At 38.5% G+C, this 24,341-nt stretch overlaps 1 protein-coding gene across 6 annotated transcripts in view; it reads right to left on the reverse strand.

The window, feature by feature from the left end:
- Nucleotides 1-24,341, reverse strand: part of HERC1 (HECT and RLD domain containing E3 ubiquitin protein ligase family member 1) — a 196,610-nt gene that overhangs the window by 130,598 nt on the left and 41,671 nt on the right. For all 6 annotated transcript variants that reach the window (XM_075531186.1, XM_075531189.1, XM_075531188.1 and 3 more), the window contains exons 3-10: nt 16,937-17,032; nt 9,331-9,525; nt 8,356-8,667; nt 6,453-6,549; nt 5,731-5,874; nt 4,373-4,500; nt 2,099-2,243; nt 1,824-1,995 (exon numbers count right to left, since the gene is read on the reverse strand). In XM_075531186.1, coding sequence (XP_075387301.1) covers nt 1,824-1,995; nt 2,099-2,243; nt 4,373-4,500; nt 5,731-5,874; nt 6,453-6,549; nt 8,356-8,667; nt 9,331-9,525; nt 16,937-17,032 — 1,289 coding nt within the window. The remainder of the gene's footprint in view (nt 1-1,823; nt 1,996-2,098; nt 2,244-4,372; nt 4,501-5,730; nt 5,875-6,452; nt 6,550-8,355; nt 8,668-9,330; nt 9,526-16,936; nt 17,033-24,341) is intronic.

A 24,341-nucleotide genomic window follows, 5' to 3' on the forward strand; every position in this document is an offset into this window, starting at 1 on the left:
CCTTCACCCACTTTTCTGTTGTCCATCCCCCAGGGAGGAGGTTATATGTAGATCCTTGTAATCCGTTCCCCTTGTCCACCCTACCCTAACCTCTACCCTCCCGGTATCGCCACTCTCACCACTGGTCCTGAAGGGATCATCTGTCCTGGATTCCCTGTGTTTCCAGTTCCTATCTGTACCACTGTACATCCTCTGGTCTAGCCGGATTTGTAAAGTAGAATTGGGATCATGATAGTGGGGGTGGGAGGAAGCATTTAAGAACTAGTGGAAAGTTGTGTGTTTCATCGATGCTACACCGCACCCTGAGTGGCTCGTCTCCTCCCCACTGCCCCTCTGCAATGTCCAGTTGTCTACAGATGGGCCCTGGGTCCCCACCCACACCCCCCTGCATTCATGAGATGATTTTTTTTGTTCTTTGGTATGAACTGCAAGTGTAATACAAGTTATTCATATTTAACATATTTTGTTTATGGCTTTTGTTTTGGAAAATAATTCTGTAAGATTGTCCTGAACACCTTCTAAGCCAAAAGTATAAAATTTGAATCTAACTCTCTCTAAATTATAAACTAGCCTATTTTGTCTAAAACCATGAGGAACCCTGGAAACAGGATAGTATGCATTGGGCTGCTATCTGAAAGGTCAGCAGTTTAAAACCACCAGCCACTCCACAGTAGAAAGGAGAAGCTTTCTACTCCTGCAAAGAGTATAAAGCGTGGAAACCTACAAGGGCAGTTCTAGCCTGTCCTGTAGATTCACTATGAATTGGAAATGATTTGATGGCAGTGAGTTTAGAGGTTTTGGACTCTAAAAAGATTTGAAAATTCCTTAAAATTCAATCTTCTAATGTGGCTTAAAAATCAAAAGATGTGGCTAACTCAAAAGATCTGCTTGTCCAATCACAATGCTCGACACAGAGCTCGCCCCACCCCAACCAGGGACGGACAACATAAATGTGGGTGATGGAGACAGTGGTTGGTGTAAGATCGGAAAATAATGATAACTTATCATTCACTAAGGGAGGAGAGAGATAAGGGGAGCTGATACCAAGGGCTCAAGTAGAAAGAAAATGTTTTGAAAATGATGAGGGCACCATGTATGTACACACGTGCTTGACACGATGGATGGACTGTGATAAGACCTGTACGAGCCCCCAAAAAAATGATTTAAAAAAAAGAAAATAATGGCAACTTATGTACAAAAACACTTGATACAATTGATATGTGAATTGTTATAAGAGCTGTAAGAGCCCCCAATAAAATGATCTCTAAAAAAAGAAGAAAAAGACCTGGTTGTCTCTATCCCTTTAGGAAACAGATTTCTACACAAAGCAACCGCTTTAGGTTGTAATTATGGTCTCTGTATTGTTGTTTTCCAATAAAACCAACCAGATAAAGGGCACTGAGATAATCAAGTACTTAAAAAAATAAAAGTGAGTTCTGATTTTGATTATTTCAGTTCAATCTTTTCTTTGATATGTAGACATCTTCCTTTTCTATGTCTTAAATTAAAAATGTTCACAAGAAACTTAAATTTTTAAAATGTCTTTAAATAATTCTCAACATTCAAATAAAAGGAAATCTAAATGTTAATTCTATAATACTGAAAAGAAAGCAATACTAGAAATGCTCATGAACAATGTATGGTTATTTGTTTTGTTTTTTCCAACAGCTTTATTGATATATACCATAAAATATAGACCATACAATTTAATAGATTAATCACATGGATTATTTGATTCTGTGGCTATTTCTGTTGTAATTAAAAATTAAAATTAAAATGTTATAAAATTAAAATTGAAAAAATGTTCAAGCGAGCACTCATACCTGTCCCTAGGAAGCGCAGTCCATGCCAGGCTATGAGATGTCCCGGCTGAGACCTGCTGAACTGCTATGCCGTCTAAGCCGCTCACTTTCTTTGGTTTAGTTATAGGGCCTGTGGAATTTCCTTGGCCACACTGTCCCATAGAGTTATTGCCCCAGGCATAAACTTCATTGTCTATAAAAAACCAAAGTTACAAAAGCAAGGACAAATTTATAAGGAATACATTTTGGAAAATCATGGTTAATATTATTTGCTTAAAATAATAAAGGACTTTTACCATGAGAAAGGGCTAAACAATGACTGTCTCCAATAGAAATATCCACTATTCTTGTGGCAGCCAGTTCTTCAATAAGCTTGGGTCTCAAGGCAGTAGCTTCTGAAGAACCACAACCCAGGCAAGCTCCACAGCCCCACGCATAGACCTGGAATACAAACAGAAATACATCGCACATAATTTCCTGAGACCTTCTCTTGATGACTGAAATTCTGTTAAAAAAAAGTATAACCTATCAATCAAGCAAACAAGAGAATGGTATAATTCTAAATAGCTTTTTTGTGTTAAAATGAGAATTACTGTTTTGATCATTGTATAGATTGCCACAGGGATTTAGTTTGTGCTTTTTTCCCAACCTATCTGTCCGAGGCGTGCCTTTCCACCGTGGAGCTTTTCCTTGGGGACACTATTTCCCAGAGCTGGTGAGCTCGGTGTGAGAAGGCGGGTGGCTCCTGGCCATGATGCTGGGGCTTGCTATACCTACCAAGTCACATGTAAAAAATAAAATAAAATCACAGGGACGCGCAAGGCAAACAGGGTGCACAGGGCGGAGACGGCGGTGGGCGGGACCTCAATCACGAGGGGGCGTGGCCTGGTCACGGAGGGGCGTGGCAGGGGGGTCCCTGAAAACTGTAGTTCCCCTGGACCTCCTGGGACGCATCATGCCTCCAGATCGGGGAGAGACTGGGGGACGCCCTGCCTGTGGCAGAAATTGCTCCCACATATTTCTGATTTGCCTTTGCCATGCCTCACTATTGCTGCTTCCTTCGGTCCGCCTCCTCCGCAGCTGCCACAGCCACGTGCTCCCTGCCGCCTGGGTCACCTCCGACAGCTGGACTCCCATCCCAGCCAGCACGAGGGAAGCCCCGGCTAATCTGTTTTGTGCTTTTTTCAATGTCCCACAGACATGGGCCTCTACTGACGCAGACCTTGCCCTATTATCTATTTGAGGAAAGTGTTTAACTTGTGGCTGTTGTTTAACTTGTGGCTGTTGTTGGTTTTCTCAGATTCACTCAACAATTATTATTAACAGCTAACAAGCAAAAGAGTGTTTGATCAGAAAAATATTTGATCATTAAAAAAATTCAAAAATTATTCTATATGGCCATTTGTAGGCCAAGTAGAAATCATTACCCCTCTTCATACGAAGGAAGTATATACGGCTCAAGGAACAGCTGGTGTGTCTGCAGACACAGAGCTACTAAATAAGCATCTTCTGACTTCAATATATGGGTTATCTCCATAAAATCCAAAAGGTAAATGAGAAATTTTAGGTTTTAAGGCAGCAACTAGAGTTGTAGCGTGTAATTAACATAACAAAGGCAAGGAATAGTTTGAGTTAAATTCTTTCCAGGACATAATCTTTCAACAACCACCAAAAAAATTACATGCTCATTTCAGCTTTGGGGAATTAAGTCAGAAAACAGTATACAAACAAGATTGTGCCTGACACATAATACCAAATCCAATACCATCAAGTCAATTTTGAATCATTGTGACCCAAGAATAAATCTTTATGTAATCAAACTACCTCATCTTTCTCCATCAGCATGAATGGTGGGTTTGAAATGCTGCTCTTGGAGTTAGCACCCTAACATCTCACCCACCAGCGCACATAATCGGACCCATAAAAGTGAAAGAATGGGTGGTCAGCTTAGGTTTCCCTGTCATCACTGGCAAATGCCAGGGGGAAGTTACTGTCAGCCCTCATTATATTGGGTTATATCCCTCCCATCACCAGACTATTGCCAATGTCCGTTAAAGGTTTCAAATCATTTTTCTAATTACTATCTACAAGAGAGAACCAAACAAATAGGGAGGAAGTATCAAAATACTCATGTGACAGTTCAAAATCTATTCAAGGAATTATAAATCCTGACTACCCAAAACCCAATTCACTGTTTCATTCTATATGGAAGTGGTGCTGTTCTCCTTACTCTCTGACTTAGTCCAAATCACTGGTTCTGGCAATATCTATGTTTGCTTTCCCCACGAGCCATGATGTTTAGGGAAATGGTGTCTAAAGGGTGGTGAGTGGGAAAGGGGTTTATGAAACCATTTTAAAGACCAGGGGACTGCAGGAAGGTTTATCCTGGCGGTCACATAGGCCAGCACAGACAGCTTAGTGCTCTCTCTCTTCAAACATTAGCAAACCTTTTGTTTTGTAGGTCAGCTAAGAAAATAATTTAACTATACATTCCAATACGACTATTGCTTTTTTGTTACCTAGTCCTGAGACACTCTTTCTACACCTTGCATGCTCATTGCTAGTCCTACCTGCCCTGTTGATGTCAAAGCAAGTGAAGACTGGCTCCCGGCACAAACTTTGCGAATGAACATTCCTTGTAAAGCTTCGATCACTTTAGGTTTATACACTCTGTTGGTATCACCATGGCCAAGTTTCCCTATAAAAACAAACACATTAAAATGAAAAAAAATATTTTTTTAGTCTAGTGCTTTTCTAAGTACTTAAGTTGATCAAGTTAAAATCTTTAGATGTGGAAAGTTATAAATTTCTGGTTAGTGAATGTTAATAGATAAGCATTTCTGTTACAGGAAAAGTAACAACCAACATCCTGTGTATCTTAATTTCCAATAATTAAAGCCACTTGAAAAGAGATAAGGAAAATTATTTTTCTACATGCTTCCTTCCTTTAATGATCATTATTTCTAACTTCAAATTCATTCAAAGAACATAAGGTCATAAACAAGAATGTATACGCATATTAGTTTTTTAGCTTTAAAAAATACTCAGTAGTTCACTAGATAGAAAACTTGGCAAATCACTAAAGAAGGAAAACAAATGGGCAACAACACAAAAACTTAACCTCACAGGGAACCGAGACAATACAAATTAAATGCCATTTTCACTCTTAAAATCACTGAAAAAGAAAAAAGAGGACCTGATGCAAAGGGCTTCAGTGGAGAGCAAATGCCTTGAGAATGATTGGGGCAGAGAGTGTATGGATGTGCTTTATACAATTGATGTATGTATATGTGTGGATTGTGATAAGAGTTGTATGAGCCCCTAATAAATTGTTAAAAAAAATACTGAATGATGTAGGGAACATCCAAGGAAGACAGAAAAAGACCTACTGAAAAAGAAGTCTTTAATTCTATAGGGATATGTGCACTCTCATCCTGATGGGATTGGGAGTGATTAAAGTGGCCCAAGATTTAGCCATAGACTATTCACTGAGTGGTGGCTTTTAATATTGAAATAATTCAAAGCTATCTAGATATTCAATATTTAGAAACAAAGTTTATAAATTGGGTCATAAACATAAGAATGAATACTTAACAGTCATTTAAAAGCAAGAGTGGAATCATGTTTGGCATAGAAAGATAACCATAAAATACTATTAGAAAAAAGCCAGCGTGTTATAAAATGTCAATGAATACATATTGGTCCTCTGTGGTTTTTAAAAAGATATCTATATACATATTTTTGTAAGTATGTATTTCATTTGTATAAATATGTATATTAGGAAGTCCTTCAAAAGGCTAACATGGTTATGAGAACATACACAGAAAGTTTACTATTTTCTGCTCATTTGTATGAGTGTTTTGATGATAAGCATATATGAAAAAAGAAAACGAGCTACCAGTAAATGCAGTAAGTAGTTGTTACATACCGTTGTCTCCTCCTCCAAAAGACCACACAGTTCTCCCATCTTTAGACAGAGCGATGGTATGTGAACTGCCACACGAGACCTCGCCCACATTGCTAATGTCTTTTACTAAGGTGGGAATATTGCGGCTATTACTGTCACCGTGACCTTGAATAAAACACAGGCGATATAAAGAAATAATGCTGAATTAACTCTTTTCTCTACTTGACAAGTAGAATAAATATACAAATTAGTAAGACTGAGGTTTTGTGATGATGCACGTGTTTTTAAAGTACAATTAAGTATGAAAAACAGAATCATCTGCAATATCTTCACAACCATTTTTCCAGGCTCTTCCGAAACAGAGACACCAATTCATTCAATGAACTGTTAGAACAATTTTGAGTGCTCTTCTTTCAGCACTTATCTTATGCCACCTTGTATCCTGCTCATATGGGCTTGTTTTCACTGCTCACTAGAATCTAATAGATTATAATCTAATGATGGGATTACAACAGTAGGTGGTATCTTTGCTCTTCCCCAAACCCTACATATCGCCTGCTGACAAAAGGCACTCAACAAATATTTGATGGACTTAACTCAAATATTAGCACCAAAATCTAGATTATTTAATAAGATTATCTTCCTCTAATGACAGTCATTGGCTAGTAAATCTATCAATGCTTCTCAGTAACTAATCATTTCTATTTTTCTGTGAGTATAACTCCAATTAAAAAAAATCTTACCTAATCTTCCAAAGTCTCCTTCACCCCAGGTGTACAATTCACCATCTTCTGTGACAGCAGCACTATGTCGATAACCAGCTGATACACAAACAACGACCTACATTGCACACAAAATGAATGTGATTAGCACAAAGAAGCTAAAGCTAAAATATTCAGTCCACATCTGATCCTCATCACAGACACTTAGAGATACTGCTATCTACAACTCATCCAGGAACTGCCATGTATGGTTGTGGAGGCTGGATCTGGGACAAGTGTATCTTCCCAAGAAAGAATACATATGGTGTTCAGCTTGCCAAGTCATGGATTCTGGCAAAGGAGTGCATTCACCTGGAGAAGACATGTCTCTTAATGCACACAAAGTCACTGTAATGGTTAGCAGGGTCCCTAACTTTATCAATTCAATCACCTGTAGGACTATTACATCACCAATCAACTCTTTAGTCAAAGAGTTGGAAAGAAATCAGCATCCTTGGAACGAGGTCAATTTTTAAAATATTAATATAAAACCTCCAGTTCTGGCTCATTAAAAATCATTATATAATAGGAATGAGACTCAAAAGAGACCTAAGCAGAATATAAGCTTATATTAATTAAACTGATAATATCTTCCTTTGATAAATAGAATCACAGAGAACACGGAGACACAGCAAAATATGAGGTTCATTAACGCTTTCTAACACTGACCAACACCAATGGCTACTGAGAAAAGATAGAGTAAAAATTCCACACTAATGGCTCTACCTCTATTTAATCTCTGAGAACAAGAATTTATCTTAAGAAATCCAAATTTGATATTCAACTAAAAATGCTGAGCACATAATATATGCTAGGTATTCAAGAACATCGTAATTTTAGTCTGAAATTTTTCATTTAAAATTTTGTAGTTTACTTCCATATTTATACTATGCTATGTTTAACAAACTGTATTTTCATTATAAAATAGAAGAAAATTATAAAGTGTTAAAATCAAGGAAGAAAAATGGTACTAGAAAGACCTAGAAAATACAACTTCAAATAGTATTTATCTAAAACTTCTTTAAGTCTCCACATTCAGAATCTTATCAACGTAACCTTAGTTGATATTTAAGTTAAATATTGAAAGTTATAATAATGTAAAATTAATTTGATAGCCCACCCTAACAGACAATCTCTCATGAAAGGAGAGTATCATACTGTAGTTCTGGAATAAAGTTAAATTTTAAACTTTATAAGATATATATAATACAATCTTAAAATGTAAGAAGCCATTTATAATTAGGAAAATACTTTTACCTCTTTCAAAAGAGGCAAAAGAGAAATAAAACATGAGAACTAAATGCAGTTCTTGGTGGTACCAACATTTGGTATGTGACTTTGGGCAAGTGAGCTGACCATTCTAAATGTCTCCTCACTTGGGTCTCTGTAAAAACGCCAACTCCTCGAGGACCCTCCAGCTTCATTAGCTAATATCACACCATGCTTACTTCTTAAAATTTTCAATATAATCATGAGAAATTATCTTGTGTATGTTTCTTATCTCTACCCCACAGATTAAAACCCCATGAAAATAAAAGTTTGTCTTGTTCACCGCTATTTGTCTATTGCCTGAAAAATGCTTGACAATTGTATGATACAGGATAAACATTAATTGAATGACTGACTGGTGGTTTTCTTAACTGTAAGGTGGGAAGTAATAACTATATCACAAGGTTGTCATAGGATTAAATTTAAGTAATTCATGAATTTTTCAGTGATCTAAGAAAGTATTTCATAAACTCTAAGGATATAACAAACTATGAGCCAAACTATATGTGTGTGTGGGGGTGGGGAGACTTCGGAAAGAACCTGTCAAAATCTGAATGGCAGTGTCAATTATAGCAGTGCATCTAATTATCTTAAATTCAGAAGAGAAAGCACATACCTTTCCCTGCAGAGGACCCTGAATAAGTTTGGGATATTTCTGTGTTGAACTATTTCCATGTCCTAGTTTCCCATAATCACCATCGCCCCAACTGAAGACTTCTCCTTCTGTTGTAAAAGCTAGAGTGTGCCCATCAGATCCTTTAGAAGAGGAAACCTTTTTGATGGACCTATGAGGCTCAAATGTTAATTTTTTTAAAGTAGATTGATTATTGGAATCTCCAAGGCCCAGTCTCCCATAGCTGCCTTTACCACAAGCTCTGACAGAGCCATCCGTAGAAATTACAAATGTGCAATACTGTCCAGCTTCAATCTATAAGCAAACAAACAAAAACATAATCATACATTGTTTCTGTGAGAGTCAAAGTATAACACTTCAGGCTAGTTTCATCAAGGGGAGCTCAAAGAAAGTCTTTCCAAGCAGGACTTGGCATGACTCTCCGTAACAATTATGAATAAACAGAAAATTTCTTTTTCTTGTTGACTTTTTTGTGAAGCTTAAATTCATTTATATCTTATCTTTGAAGGTTATCTACAGGTAATGGTTCAATGAAATGACGAAATAAAAAGCTATGGCTTCCTCTTATTATTTGGGAAGGGTAAGAAAATATTTCCCAATACATTCCTTAAGGTGCATTACAATTATTCTGAACCCATATGCAAAAAATGAATGAAAATAATTTTTAAAACAGGCATAAAGGTCTATCAGCTAAAATACATAAACAACTTTTAAAATTTACATGCCACGTTAGCAAAAAGAAAATTCTAGTTTTTATTTCTTAAAACTTAGAATACCTCTGAGCTTTGGGTAACTGAAAATATATTCTTCTATTAAAATGAAAAATTGTTGCAGTATGGTATAGACACATTGTAGATAAAAACCCTTCGATGACGAATTTTCACTTGTTTCAAACGTCTTCAACATTATTTAAAGCAAGTATGCATAAGTACATGTGTGTCATCTACAAGAACTCACAGTCTGAGCATCAGAGAAACTAGGAGCCAGCTTAGGCTGTAATATTTTTTCCTGGGTGCCTTCTACCAACTGATGGCTGCTGTTGCTCCCCCACACATAAACCTCACAGGTCTCTGAGACGATGGGTGCATCTCCGGTCTGAATGTTATCTGGGCTAGCACATGTTCTTGAGTAGTCAGAAGCCATTCTGCAAACCTATTAAAAATATGAAATAAGCAATTAATATCCTCAATGGGCATTTTTATAAATATTCTCTGAAGTAACTATTGACTTTCCTTCATAAGACTCTCAGCTGCTCAAATAATCTAAGTATAACATAGCTGGTCGTGAACACCAATGACTAGAGAATTTACTTCTGCAGAAGAAACCACACAAAGTTATTGTTAAGGCAGCAAAAAGGGGATGCACAACCAACTTTTTTACCTAGATATTTTATTACATCTAACAGCAGTTAAAAAATGCCACTATTACTAATTCTATCACCTTTTCCTACACTAGATGTTATCTTTTTATGTATATCTTTCAAGGATTTTTATATACATGCCACCATGGTTATATATAAGAGCACCAAATGATACAAAAGTAACATGCAAAATTCTGTCTACCCAATCTTTAAAACTGAGCATATAATACTGTCTAATATAAAAATCACAATTTCTGCATCATTTTCCTTTAACTAGACATTAATATTTTTTTTAAGTTGTCTTGTGTTCTTAAGAATACAGCTCTTTGAGGGACTGGCCCTAATCCCAACTACATGGACAGCCCCCATCCCAGCAGAAGAATTCCCTTCGGAGGACAGCACTGAAGCTACAGCTCAGGGAGAGGGACATGAATGATCAGAACACAGAGGAGCAAATGAAAGGGGAGGAAGAGAGAGTGGAACACATCCTGACCCACCAGGCCCTGAGGACGATACTCCTGCTCAGAGCAGCCAATGCACTGAGAGGAACATATGGCTTGCCCCACTATGAGACGCGATGTCCCTTGCTGACTCATAGCCCTACAGGGGGCAACACTGGAGGCACAGTGTGGGAATTGCGCCCAATCTGACCCCACCACACTGAGGTGAAACCCTAATGGTGTGCAACAGAAAGCAAGGGGAACAGAGCAAAGAAGTCCCCACAGAATACCAAAAATAGACTTTGGGACCGGGGCATGGCACCCCAGCGGACCCAACCAGAAAACATTCCTAAAGGTCAACAAACAGACCTGGAACTATTCACAGGCTTTTTTCTCTCTTTTTTTTTTCATTGCTTTTTTTTTTTTGGGGGGGGGTGTTGCTGTTGTTGTCTTGTCCTCTTTTGTTGCTTTGTTTTGCTGTCTTGTTTTTGTGCATATTATTATCCCTGCAGGTCTGTCTAGATAAGATAGGCGGGATAAACAAGCTGGAGTAGAAACAACTGATGGTTCCAGGGGAACATAAGAGAGGGGAAGGAGGGGAAAGAAGGGGGTGCTAACAAACCCAGGGGCAAGGGAACAACAAGGGATCCAAAATCCATGGCGAGAAGGGTGTAGGTGGCCTGGTAGGGCTTAATCAAGGGCAATGTAACTGAGAGGAATTACTGAACCCCAAATGAAGGCTGAGCATAATAGTGGGACAAGAGGAAAGTAAAAGGAAATAGAGAAAAGAACTACGAGGCAAAGGGCATTTATAGAGGTCTAAATACAGGAATGTACATATGTACCACATATACTTGAGTATAAGTCAACCCGAATATTAGCCGAGGCACCTAATTTTACCACAAAAACTGCATTAAAAAATGTGCTGGAAAACTCAGCTTATACACAAGTATATACAGTAAATATTTTTATATATGACTATAGGGAAATAGATCTATGTGCATATATTTATAGGTTTAGTATTAAGGTAGCAGATGGACATTAGGCCTCTACTCAAGTACTCCCTGAATGCAAGAACACTTTGTTCTATTAAACTGGCATTCCATGATGCGCACCTTTCCAACACAATCACTGCAGACAAAGCAGGTGCACAACCAAATGTGGTGAAGAAAGCTGATGGTGCCTGGCTATCAAAAGATACAGAGTCTGGGGTCTTAAAGACTTGAAGATAAACAAGCAGCCACCTAGCTCAGAAGCAACAAAGCCCACACAGAAGAACCACACCAGTCTGTGTGATCATGAGGTGTTGATAGGATCAGGCACCAAAGAACAAAAAATCCTATCATTGTGAATGAGGAAGAGTGTGGAGTGGAGACCCAAAGCCCATTTGTAGCAACTGGATATCCCCTTACAGAAAGGGAGGAGACAAGCCAGTCAGGGTGCAGTATAGTACCGATGAAACATCCAATTTTACTCTACTTATTTAATGTTTCCTTTCCCCCTCCCCCCCCACTATCAAGATCCCAATTCTACCTTACAGATCCAGCTAAACGAGAGTGTGTACACTGGGACAGATAAGAGCTGGAGACACAGGGAATCCAGGACGGATAAACCCCTCAGGACCAACAGTGACAATAGTGATACCAGGAGGGTAAGGGAAAGGTGGGGGAGAGAGGGGGAACCGATCACAATGATCTACATATGATCCCCTCCCTGGAGGACGGACAACAGAAAAGTGAGTGAAGGGAGACAGACAGTGTAAGGCATGAAAAAAAAAAAAAAGATAAATTATCAAGGGTTCGTAAGAGAGGAAGGGAGGGAGGGAGGGGAAAAAGAGGAGCTGATATCAAGGGCTCAAGCAGAAGGAAAATGTTCTGAGAATGATGATGGCAACAAATATACAAATGTGCTTGACACAGGATTGATGTATGGATGATGATAAGCGTTGTATGAGCCCCCAATAAAAGTTTTTTAAAGATTAAAAAAAGAATATAGCTCTTCCTGTATTTTTCATTACTTCCTTTAATAGAAAGCCTCAACTACTCAGTGCCCCATTAAGGCAGACTAGAATTGTACATTTGTTCTGTACAGAAGTCTCATCTGTTTCCTTCATAACAGCTGGTGGGCTTGAACTACTGACTTTGTAATTAGCAGCTCAATGAGCAGTTACTTTGCCACCAGTGATTACTACCCTCCCCAAAATGACAACAATCTTATGATTCTTAAAACATTGTGTAAAAGAAGGCTTCAACAAGTTCATGGAAAATTGTTATCTTCTAATTCCACTTTTCCACAAGCTTTTTAAAGCCCCTTCATATACCAAATTATTTCCCAAATGGTGATAGCATTATTATGTCACCAGCAATAAACAAAGGGAGGGCTGTACTTAAAGGATGAAGGTGCAAGTAATCTAAAATGAAACTGTACGTTCAAAAGCCCCAGATCTTCCAAATAAAAGTGCAGGGCCCACTCTGGTCATTCCAGTCACGCTACCCAAAGGATGGGTCTACATTAGAACACCTGTCCTCACTGCAGACATGCCATTATTCATTATTACGTTTTATGAATTCAAAATAGAGAAAGACGAACCCCATTTTCATTTCACATTTCCTTATTAGATGCAGGGCCAACATTTTTCATTTGTTTATTGTATTTTGTGAAGTGAACTAATGTCTTCCCATTTATTCATTAATCTTAATGGGTTTTATTGATTTGTATGAAATCAGTACAATAATTAACTCTGACGGTATCTGTTGTCAATTTGTTGTCTGCATTTTAGTTGTCTTTTGCTGACTCATTTTAACCTGGCAAAACAATAAAGGAAGAATCTTCCAAAGTCAATATATTTGTCAACCCATTAAATAGGAGATGATGGAGTAATTTTAGACGGAATATTTAAATATTACACAAAATAATAGAATGTGTATGTCAGACAAACTTTTTCAATGACCATGAGAAAAGTTGTAAGGGCACACTAAAAATGCATAAGGGAGGGCTTCCCATCCCAAATAAACTAGGGGTGGGGGGGAGGAGCCAGTTGCTCTCAAGTCAATTCTAATTAATATAACCCTATAGGGCAAAGGCTGATTCCAATATTTATAAGAGCAAATTCCCACATCCTTCTCCCAGAGAGCAACAAATCTCTCTCATTTCCCTGGAGTTATTTCCAAACCATACCCTTATAGAACAGGGAAGAACTACCCCTTTGGGTTTCCAAGACTATAAATCGCTAAGGAACAGAAAGCCTCATCTCTCTCCATAAGCAGCAGCAGCTGGTGGTTTTGAACCAATACCCGTGAGGTTAGCAGCATAATCTACTACACCACCAGAGTTCCAGAGACTAGTACGTTTGAAATGCTGGTCTTTTGGTTAACAGCCAAATGCCATTAGGGCTTCTGATCCATAAAAAGAGATCTAAAACTGTGCTGGCAACAAAAGGAGAAGAAAGAAGGTTCCCTTTTTAATGTAAATAAAGATCTATAACTACTATGGTGCTTACAAAAAAATCATAAGAAAAATAAAGAGCAGGGAGAAAGAAATCAACTTGCATGTCTTATAAAATACATTTCCAAAAAAATTAGGCATGAGTAGCTAGATGATTCAAGGTCTGGAGCAAGAAATGCACGAAGTAAGCTTAGAAGTATTTGATATATCATATTGCAAAGACATTGTCAATGATTACCAGGTTTATGCCAAAAGAAGGTCACCAAGAACTTTTCTGAAGGAACTCCCACTGGCCAAGGATGGAACAATATGTCCCTCACTACACATAATAATTCAGTAAACTGAAATTCAAATATATTTAAATCCATGAGTTCATGATACTTTTAAAACAAAAATAACTTGGCAAGTTTGGAAGATGACAGGGAACATACTGAGTAAGAAAACTAGGGGGTGAGGGGGGGGGGCATCAGCATTTATCCTACCTTTCTTGTGTGAACAGTACCAGAAGAACCTACTATTCAAGAGGGGAAGCATCTTTATTAAAGCACTTCAACTAACACATGAAAAAGAAACAACAAAGTTAGAATACCATCACTTTGCAATCGCCAATGATTTAACACACCTAAGTATTAAGCATCTGGAAAGACAGGTAATGATTAAGAGTTTCCTGTTGAAATAACACACCATCATGTTGTCTTGCCAAAGTGAGACTGATCTAGCCTCTAGATGCATTTGTCAATTTGCAAGAAATAGAGAGGCAGGGAAACATTGAAGTGCACCAGGAGGGATCCATCAACAAAATCCAGACTAGGGAAAACTCTACAGACTAAAAAGCCCAAGTTTCTGAACAAATATTGAAGGGAACAAAGTAAAAAGAAGATCCATAGTAAGAGAATTTTAAAACACGAAAACTTTATGTTCAGACAGGCAAGACTGAACTTGAGTCTAGTGGCTCACACCTAGGTGACACGAGTCTAAGACAAGCATAGACCACTCTACGTCAGGACAGTAGTTCTTTGGGGAGGAGAAAGAAATTCTGGAGGGCTGGCAAAGTTCTATTATTTGGCCTGGGTAGAGATTAGAAGGGTATTTATTTTGTAATAACTCAGCAAGCAGCCATTACTTTCTTCATCTTTTTAGGAGCCCTAGTAGTGCAGTGATTAGGCACTGGGCTGCATCCTCAAGGTTGAGGCTCTGTAACCACCAGTACCTCTGTGGGATAAAGACCTGCCCACACGGGGGAAAACCAAGAGGGGAGTGCAACAGACCAGTGACAGGAGCAAAGCCACGATGCCTCTCAGGAATCCCCACCGTAGACTTCTGACTCGGGGGTCAGCACTTGTCACCCCATATGAACTGGCTGGAGGTTACTGACAAGGGAGCCACACTGAAAGTCTAAAGATGTAATGGTGGTGGGAGGGGTAGGGGGGACACTAGACCTCTCCATCCTGGTCTACAGGATAAACAATGGGGACTTTTAGGTGTTTGCCTTTCAGACATGAAAACTGAAGACCAAAAGGGTTTATGTGTTGCTAGGTAAGCGGAATCTGGGATATGGAATCCTGTCAGAAAAGGGGACTGGATTGATGGATTATAACATGTCCTTCTCTCTATTTAACAGAGAGATATTCATCTGCTCTATGTCAAGATTCCTAATAGACTTGTGACTACTTGTAATTTCTTTTGTGTGTGTGTATCTAAACAAGATAGGCAGGTAAGCAATCCTACAAAGACAGTGACTGAATCAATGGTCCTGGGAGGCAGGGGAGAAGAGGAGGCAGGGGTTGGAGTGGGAGGAGAGCAGTGAAGACAATAATGACAGGCACAAGGGAACAGTATGTGTTCTAAAATTGATGGCAAGGAGAATATAGCTCTTTTGGTTGTTTGATCAATAGAATTGTATCTGAGAAGAATTACTAAAAGGTGAACAATGGGTAAACATGATAGAGGGGCAGGAGCAAAGAAAAAGAGGAAAGAAGAAAAAGAAAAAATATCCATGTATATGTGAATATACAAATATTTAAATATAGGTATATTTGTTTATATACACATATAATGACAAATGCAATAAGGAAGCAGATAGACTTTGGGTCTCTACTTAAATCTTACCTCAGTACAAGAACAGTTTGTTCTAATAAAGTGGCATTGTATGATACTCACCTTCCTGACAAGATCGCTAAAGAAAAACTGGGTGCATAAGCAAATGTGAAGAAAGCTGATGGTGCCTGGCTATTTAAAAATACAGTGTCTGGAGTCTTAAAGGCTTGAATTCAAACAAACAGCCATCTAGCAGGGAAGGAACAAAGCCCACACACGAGAAGCACACCAACCTGTGTGATCATGAGGTGTTGACAGGAAAAGGTATCAGATGGTCAAAACCAAGCAACCAAATCAATGTGGAGGGGTGGGGATGGTGTGGTGTGGAGACTCAAAACCCACCTGCAAGATAACTGGACAGTCCTCCTCAGAATGGTCATGCGTCTCGGAAGGGATGATAAATCCAGGGTGTGGTAGAGCATTGAGGAAACATGTAACTATCCTCTAGTTGTTGAATATTTCCTTCCCTTACTATTATGGCTTTTATTTGTTTAACCTAATTAACCATGTTAGACTTGTGTATGTTCATTTGTATAACTGAGATCACTAGATTCATGTAAGCCAAGAAAAATAACCCTTCAGAAACAGTAACAGGAGTAATGGTTCCCTAAGGGAACGGGAAGTGAAGGAGGGGAAGGGGTAGTGATAGCACTGATGTCTGTAACCCCACTTGAGGGGTGCAAACAACAAAAGTAAGATGCAGCCAACAATAATAATAATAGTAATGCTCTTGGTTAGAGGGAGGAGATAAAGTGGAGCTGATATGAAGGAGTTCAAGAAGAAAAAAATTGTTTTGAAACTGACTGTGGAAACATTTATACAATACTGTTTGATGTGATTGAACTACGGAATGTTATATCTGTAAGAGCTCCCAATAAAATGATAAAAAAGAAAAGAAAGAAAACACTGGGGTTTCTACTCCTGTAAACAGTTACAGTCTCGGAAACCCAGAGGTCACTATGAGTCAGCACTGACGCTATGGTAGGGAGTTTGGTTTGGTTTTCTTCATCTGTATTTTAGTTAATAAATTTTTAGTTTGTGCATGCTACAAGATTAAAAGGGAATAAAAGTTTACACACTTAATGTATGATCCCAGATAGCCCAGCTCTACTGTCAAGGTAACCATGGATGTCATTTTCTTTTACTTCCAGAGATTATGGTTAGAAAATAAACACACGTCATACATAGCATTTTAAGACACAAAGCCATAATTATTTCATACCTCTTCAAAAAGACATAAAGCTGCTTCATAGAGTGAGCACAAGCCATCAGGCGTTCTGGTTGGTTCCCTCCACTGACTCCGATCAGCAGATGATCCCTATAATTAAAACATTGTGGGATACAGTATGGAAAGGAGAGGCACATGTGTTAAAATCACTTGCACAGTTCATAGAAACAATATTTATTTCTGGAACTATTTTTATGATTACATGCATTGAGATCAAACCTCAATGAGTTATGAAAACACTATGATATAAAAGAGGCCTGACTCTAGGGTGAAATTATATACTAGCTTTTTCTCACTAATTATCTTATTAGATATCAATTTGTTTCAATAGTCATAGGCTCTGGAAAGAGTTAAGGAGGCAAAATTTTACCAGTTATGTACTCTTTGTAAACGGGGATTCAGGAGACACTCAGTTCCCTGGGGACTGTACTTCTCATTGTGTGCAAGGATAAGTTTGAGTCATGACTTTGACCAGAACAGAAAGTCTGTCTCCTTTTCATAGTTTTAGTGCAACCTAGGCTAGTGGTTCTCAACCTTCTCAATGCCGTCACCCTGTAGTACAGTTCCTCATGTTGTGTTGACACCAACCATAACATTATTTGCGTTGCTACTTCATAACTGTAATTTTGCTACTGTTATGAATCGTAATGTAAATATCTGATATGCAGGATGTATTTTCATTGTTACATATTGCACATAATTAAAGCAGTGATTAATCACAAAAACAATATGTAATTATGTACTGTGAAATATTTATTTCTAATTACAAATAAATGAAATGTTGTCTTGATGCATGGTGTAGCTGGGTAACAGTCTTCACCAGGGACCCGTATGTGGGGATATCTACATGTGTTTTCCCATGGTCTGAGGCGACCCCTGTGAAGGGATTGCGACCCACAGGTTGAGAACTGCTGACCTCGGCCGAGGAAGTCAGTTCATAATAGCTACTTAACGGCAACATAACATCTTTGTCTTATCACACCTATAGAATCACAGCACTTCTTTGGAACTAAATGCCTACTTGAAGGCTGTTCAGGAGGACAGAAACCAAACACAGTGAGGAACAGGTCAGGTGGGGCCCAGCACACCAGAAGAGGCTCTAGAAACTCTCTAAGTTCTCAGACAACAGAGGAAAGTATAAGAAACAATAGGTTACAGAAACCAACGCATCATACTGTTATAAGGAAGAAAAATATAAAATTCAATAAATAATCATTCCATTCTCCTAAGACCAATACGAGATGTAATTAAATTTCATTTAATGTGGGCCTTGAGTAACTTTTAGAGTGATTCCTAGAACCCAGTGACAGAAATAATTCTCTCACTGAAAAAAGATATATCAGAAGCCACACAATCTCTCCCTTCAAATTTTACTATCTTTAAACCTTTAGAATAGAAATGGCTCTACATTATGAATCTAGTGTTTATGAAATTATCACTGGTGGCCTTATTTCAAATGATACTATATTATAAAAATACTCATATTCTCTAAATGATCTCTTGGCAGATATATCAGACATATATCTATGCCTTCATATACACATACAGCTCAGTGTAAAGGGGACCAAAATCCTCATAACTGGACCAATAGGGTAACATCATTACAAATGGAGAAAAGGTTGAAGTTGTAAAGGATTTTGTCTTGCTTGGATCCACGATCAATGCTCATAGAAGCAGCAGTCAAGAGATCAAAAAACGTGTTACATTAGGTAAATCTACTACACAAGATCTCTTTAGAGTATTTAAAATCATGTTTGGGGACTGAGGTACACTTGACACAAGCCATCGTATTTTCTTTTTCTTAAGCCATGGTATTTTCAATCGCCTCGTATGAGCATGAACAGTTGAACATTGAATAAGGAAGACCAAAGAAGAATCTATGCATTTGAATTGTGAGGCTGGAGAAGAACACTGAAAGTACCATGGACAGCTCAAGGGAAAAACTGATCTGTCTTGAAGAAGTATGGCCAGTGCTCCTTAGAGATAAGGATGGCAAGACTTTGTCTTCGGTACTTTGGACATGTCGGGAGAACCAGTCCCTGCTAGGTAACGTGGAGAAGCAGTGAACAAGAGGAAGGCCTGACACGAGATGGCTGCAACATCGGGCTCAGGCACAGCAATAAGTGTGAGGATTCTGCTGTGCGTAAGGTCGCTATGGACTGGAACCAACTGGATGGCACCTAACAATGCATGTACCTCCCACTATGGAAGACAAGTTAGCCAAATACCCAGTCAACTCATGAATTAACATGATTCCTAAATAATAAAAGGTGCGTTTTGGATCAATGTCAAAACCCAATTAACTTCTTCAAAAATGCCCATAGCATTTAAATGTACTTTTTAACAACTCTCAGACTTTCGTAAAGTTTCGTGAAATACTTAAAGCATTGCAGTTTTTGCTTTTTAAAGTTAGTCTTATACAATTCACTCATACCAGTGACCATTGTTCTGTCCTGCATAAGGTAAGTTGGAGTGAGCTCAACAAAATTAATTTGAAGTTTCACTAGCTTTCCTTTTAATTACTTCTTAAATATCTACCATCCAAAATAATGTAAGTTTTTTCGTTTGTTTTTTCATGTTTGTCCATTTCAGATATTACAAAAAGAGCAAAGACTGACAAGTATATTTCCTTATGTTCCTAATGCCTAGTTCCACTCTGTTTAAAACGGCTTCTATAACTGTCTACTACCTGTATCACATCACATTCTAACTCATACACCCAGGGGCTTGCTTTCCCAGTGCCTGTTATTCTGTGACTTCTGGTCCTCTCATGTGAAAACTCCTCCAGTTCTTCCCACTCACAGATCTCAGTGTTAGGGGTTTTTTTGCACATTTCCCTCTAGGCCTCTTCCTATGACCCCTAGTCTCTTCTCTGTGCCGCCCTCCACTAACAGCCCATTACCATTATGCTGCAACGGCACCTCTCTCATTCATTCAACTGTAAGCTGTTAGCGGTTACGGGCACTTATTGGCTCATCTTTTTAACACAAAGTATACCAGTATTGGACACAAAGTGCCCAGTAAAAACCTACTAGCATCAGAGGTCAGCAGGGTTTTTATCCTTTATTTTTTTAGAATTTGAAGATAAACAGTGACACCATTTCTTTGTCATCTTAAGCAGCTGTCAAGTCAACTCCAACTCACAGCAATTTTTAAGTAGAATGGAATACAAGATTGCCTGGTTTTGCTTCCTGTTCAGTTGTTCGCTCAGTGTTTCACTCTGTTGTGGTGGTTATTCTGTCAATTCATTTCACTGAGGGTGCCCCTTGCTTATGCTGATCCTCTACGTTACCAAACATGATATCCTTTAGCTACTGGTCTTTCTGAATGATGTGCTCATATTTAAAGATCAGTTACTAAGTTGCTTACAAGCTCCTACTCCAACACAATAATGGTGTGTGGATGGGGGGAATGGGAGGAATGGCAGAGCTGAAGAATCAAACAAGTAAATATAACTGTGTTTCTCCCTCTAACTTGAAAGTCGTTCCGGACAGAAAACTAACACAGTGAGGAACAGGTCAGAGAGGGCCCCACATAACAGGAGGAGTTCTAGATATGTTCTAAGTTCTCAGACAACAAAGGAAAGCATAAGAAACATGGGTTAAGGAGAAAGGTAAGTCTGTCTGCTCCTGTAGATGTCCAGCTTCGGAAATCTTTCCAGGCTCACTCTGAGTCAGAAGCGATGGCAGAGGGGATGATAGTTAGCAAGTTCCCTGAGTGGTGCAAATGGTTAACTATATCACTCATTGTGGAAAGGCTGGCAGTTAAAATCCACCAGAAGACAGGCCTGGGGATCCACATCTGAAGAATCAGCCTTGAAACGCAGATGGAGCACACACAGGGTTGCTTAGGCTCTGGATCAACCCAACACCAAAAATAACACTAGTTCACAACAGAATAAATTGAAAGAGAAATTATAACACACATTTAAAAAAAAGAAGCATGGGTTATGGAAACCAAAAGCATCAGACTCAATCACATACTGTAAAAAAAAATTCAGTAAATAATCATTCCTTTCCCTACAGCCAATATGAAATTCAGTTAAATTTCATTTAACGTAGGCCTGGAGTGACTCGTAGAGTTAAACGAAATCCAGCTCATGATTTGACCTAAGAATATTTCCAGAATTCTGAAGAAAGCAATCTCATTCTCTGCAGCAGCTTCCTCTGACTGAAGAACTGTTTGTAGGATTAGAATGTAAGGAGGAAATTGCCCTCTCACTGGGTATATTTGGTATTCTGTCCACAATCATAGAGGTCAAATGGAGAGAAAATTGGAAATCCAACAATAAAATCAATTAGTTATATTTTGTCTATTTTAAGACAGGCTTTTATGTGAAGAAAATTAATTTATTATATGATTATACTGCATATGCTGGTAAGAGAAAACATGGTTTTACAGATTGAGATTGTAAGAATTATGTAGAGCAGTTCACCTAGAACTTAGTGCTTAATTAGAGATACATATTACACTTGTAACAAGGTGATGCAAAATGAATAGCCATGGAATGAGGAATTAAGTGACTTGTAACTCTGAATCAGTATATTATTTTAGGTTTTTAAATGGCTTAACATTTAAAAGCAGTGTCAGTCAAGAGAATGTTATCAACAAACATTTAAAAAATAAAATTAGTAAAACAATAGAGAGAAACTAAATCTTAAATAAGACAAAACACATAAAGGCGCCTAGCTGCTTTCCACAGCTGTTCTGTTAGGTCTTTCTCAGCCCCATCACAGCATCCTGGGCTCCAGGTCTCCATCCCAGCGCAAATAAGAAAGCCCATTTTCAACATTTTATAGCACAAAACACTACATGCTTCTCTTGCCTTACCATTTTCATTAATCATTAGAAATTCAAATTTTTACAGATTTTATCATCTAAAATTTTATGATCCAAGTATTTAACTATGATAAAAATTATCTTAAAAGGCCTAAATGTATCATTCCATTCACAAATGCAAAATATAAAACAAGCAAAAATTCAAATGCCTGATTTGAAAATAAATACAATGTAATGTTTTTTATGAAACATTTGTGTTGAAGAGGTTTCCATTGAAGGGGGAGGTTGCGCTCTTGAGCTATACACACATAACTTGGAAGAGACATTTTTATTATTATTTTAACTAAATGCTTACATATTTATTGACCACTGGTTAAAAAAAGCACAGCAAAAAGATTAACCAATGTATCCTAACTGAAATGAAGTTATTCTGTGTGTCAGTCTTAGTAGTCTGTTTGTATTTATATTCTGAATTCTTATGTTTGGTTTTCAAAAGGACACTATAATTCAGTCTTATAAATTCTTGATATGGATCATGTTGTACAATATCTTATTTTTCACTCCATTATTAGTTCTTTATAAGAGTCAAGGAACTCTGTCTAGAACACACTTTTTCAGTTCCATCTTCCCTTCATTCATGTCCTTTCCTGACCCCACTAACTAGAACAGCACTCTTTCCCCCTCACCTCTATCCTGAACCTATTATTTACTCTCTGTGATCTACCATTTCCTTTCCTTATTTTTCACCTTAGAATTTTTCACCATCCGAAATTATGTCTTTCAGGTTATATAAACTCTCACTAGGCTATAAGCTCCACAGGGTCAAAAAACTCTTATTTTTCTCTGTTGTATCCCCAGTGCCTAGAAGGATATTTGGCATATAAAAAATGCTTAATAAAAGATGGGGTGGATAAAATTTAATACAAAAAATGCTAAGAATTTCCCAAGCTCAAATAATTATGAAGCTATAAAACTATAATCCTGACTCCTGGTTCAGTGGTCATTAACACCACACCAACTACCCTAGTCCTAGATACTGACATGCATAAAAGGTTCTTTACTCAAAGAATTTGATAAAAATTTGGGTAGGTAAAAATGAATTTTTTTCAAAAGATTCACACTCACTAGACAAGGTGTCCTCATTTTACAAACTAAAAACCAATCCTGTTGCTATCAGGTCAATTCTGACTTATAGCAACCCTATATGAGAGGTCCTCCCAAAAGCCTGGAATCCCCCAACCTCCCCAAAGCTATGTATTTACAAAACCACCTTATCATTTTCAAAGTACCATCCATTACACTTAATACATTTGTCAAATCTGCAATTCTATTCTTGGAAACATTTTTCAAACTCTTCTGTTGGGATGGCTAACAGCACCTCCTCGGTTTTTTCTTCGCCTTTTCTAGGTCATGAAATCACTGTCCTTTCATGTCCCTCTTCATTCACAGAAACACAAAAAGAAGCCGCAAGTAACGAAGTCAAGTGAGGTCTGGTGAGTAAGGTGCATGGGGCAAAAACTAGCTGCATGTGCAGATCCACTGTCATGGTGGCAAAACCAGTCCCCAGCCTACCACAAATAAGGCCTTTTTGGTCACACACTGTTATGCAATCATCCCAGAACCTCTACATAGAAAGATTGATTAACAGTCTGACCGGGTAGAACAAACTCCAGATACACTACAAGCTGACACTTTAGTCCCTTCGGGAAATTGATGGACATCCAGAATGAAGTTTGTTATCAATCGACATTTCATGTTTTTGAAATGAGAAAACCACTTGTACACTTGAGTTTTTCCCATAGCATTGTCCTTGTAAGCTGCCTTCAACATCACAATTTCTGCAGCATGTTTCCCGAGCAGGAAACAAAATTTCACAGCCACTTGCTGTTCTCTTAAATTAGCCATCACGAAAAACTAAGTTTGAGCAAAACTGCTTTTATGAAAAAATTCACTGTGACCAGAGGGAACCCTCCCAGGCGATGGCACTGGGTGCACTAACTCAGAGATGTTGCATGATGATGACCTAACTAAAAAAACACATACTGTGAAAGGTCAGCTCCACCAGCACAATTCTGGTTTGGGTTACCCCCTTGTTGGTCAGATGAGAACTGACTCCTAGTGTTTCCAAGACTGTAAATCTCTAAGGAGCAGACTGCTTCTGTCCTGTTTCCCATGGAGCACATGGTGGGCTCAAACTGCCAACCTTTCAGTAACAGCCCAGTGCCCCTTATTTGACATATTAGTCGCCAAAATACCAAGAAATTAGAATTATTTCGCAAATTCCTTGTGAGGATTAAGAGTGAAGGGGTGGAGTCAAGGCCTGTCAATCAGGTGGTAGCCAACCAATGAGGCCTCTGTGTGGGCATGGCCTTCTGAGAATTCTGGGACCTCCTGTATTCCTCCCTGGAATTGGGAGACTCTCTCTCCCCCTCCCTCTCTCTCAGCTCACTCCCTGAGAGACTCTCAGCTGGCAAGACTCATGGAACTGGGTTAGAACTCTTGAGCTCGAGAAGCCACATGGAGACCCCTGCCAGTGCTGAGATGCTTACGCTGTCACTGGATCCATAAGACTTTCCACCCACTAGCCTGTGATCTTCCTGCACTCAGCATCTGTGCATGT

The sequence above is a fragment of the Tenrec ecaudatus genome, chromosome 14 (assembly GCF_050624435.1).
Source record: "Tenrec ecaudatus isolate mTenEca1 chromosome 14, mTenEca1.hap1, whole genome shotgun sequence".
NCBI lineage: Eukaryota > Metazoa > Chordata > Mammalia > Afrosoricida > Tenrecidae > Tenrec > Tenrec ecaudatus.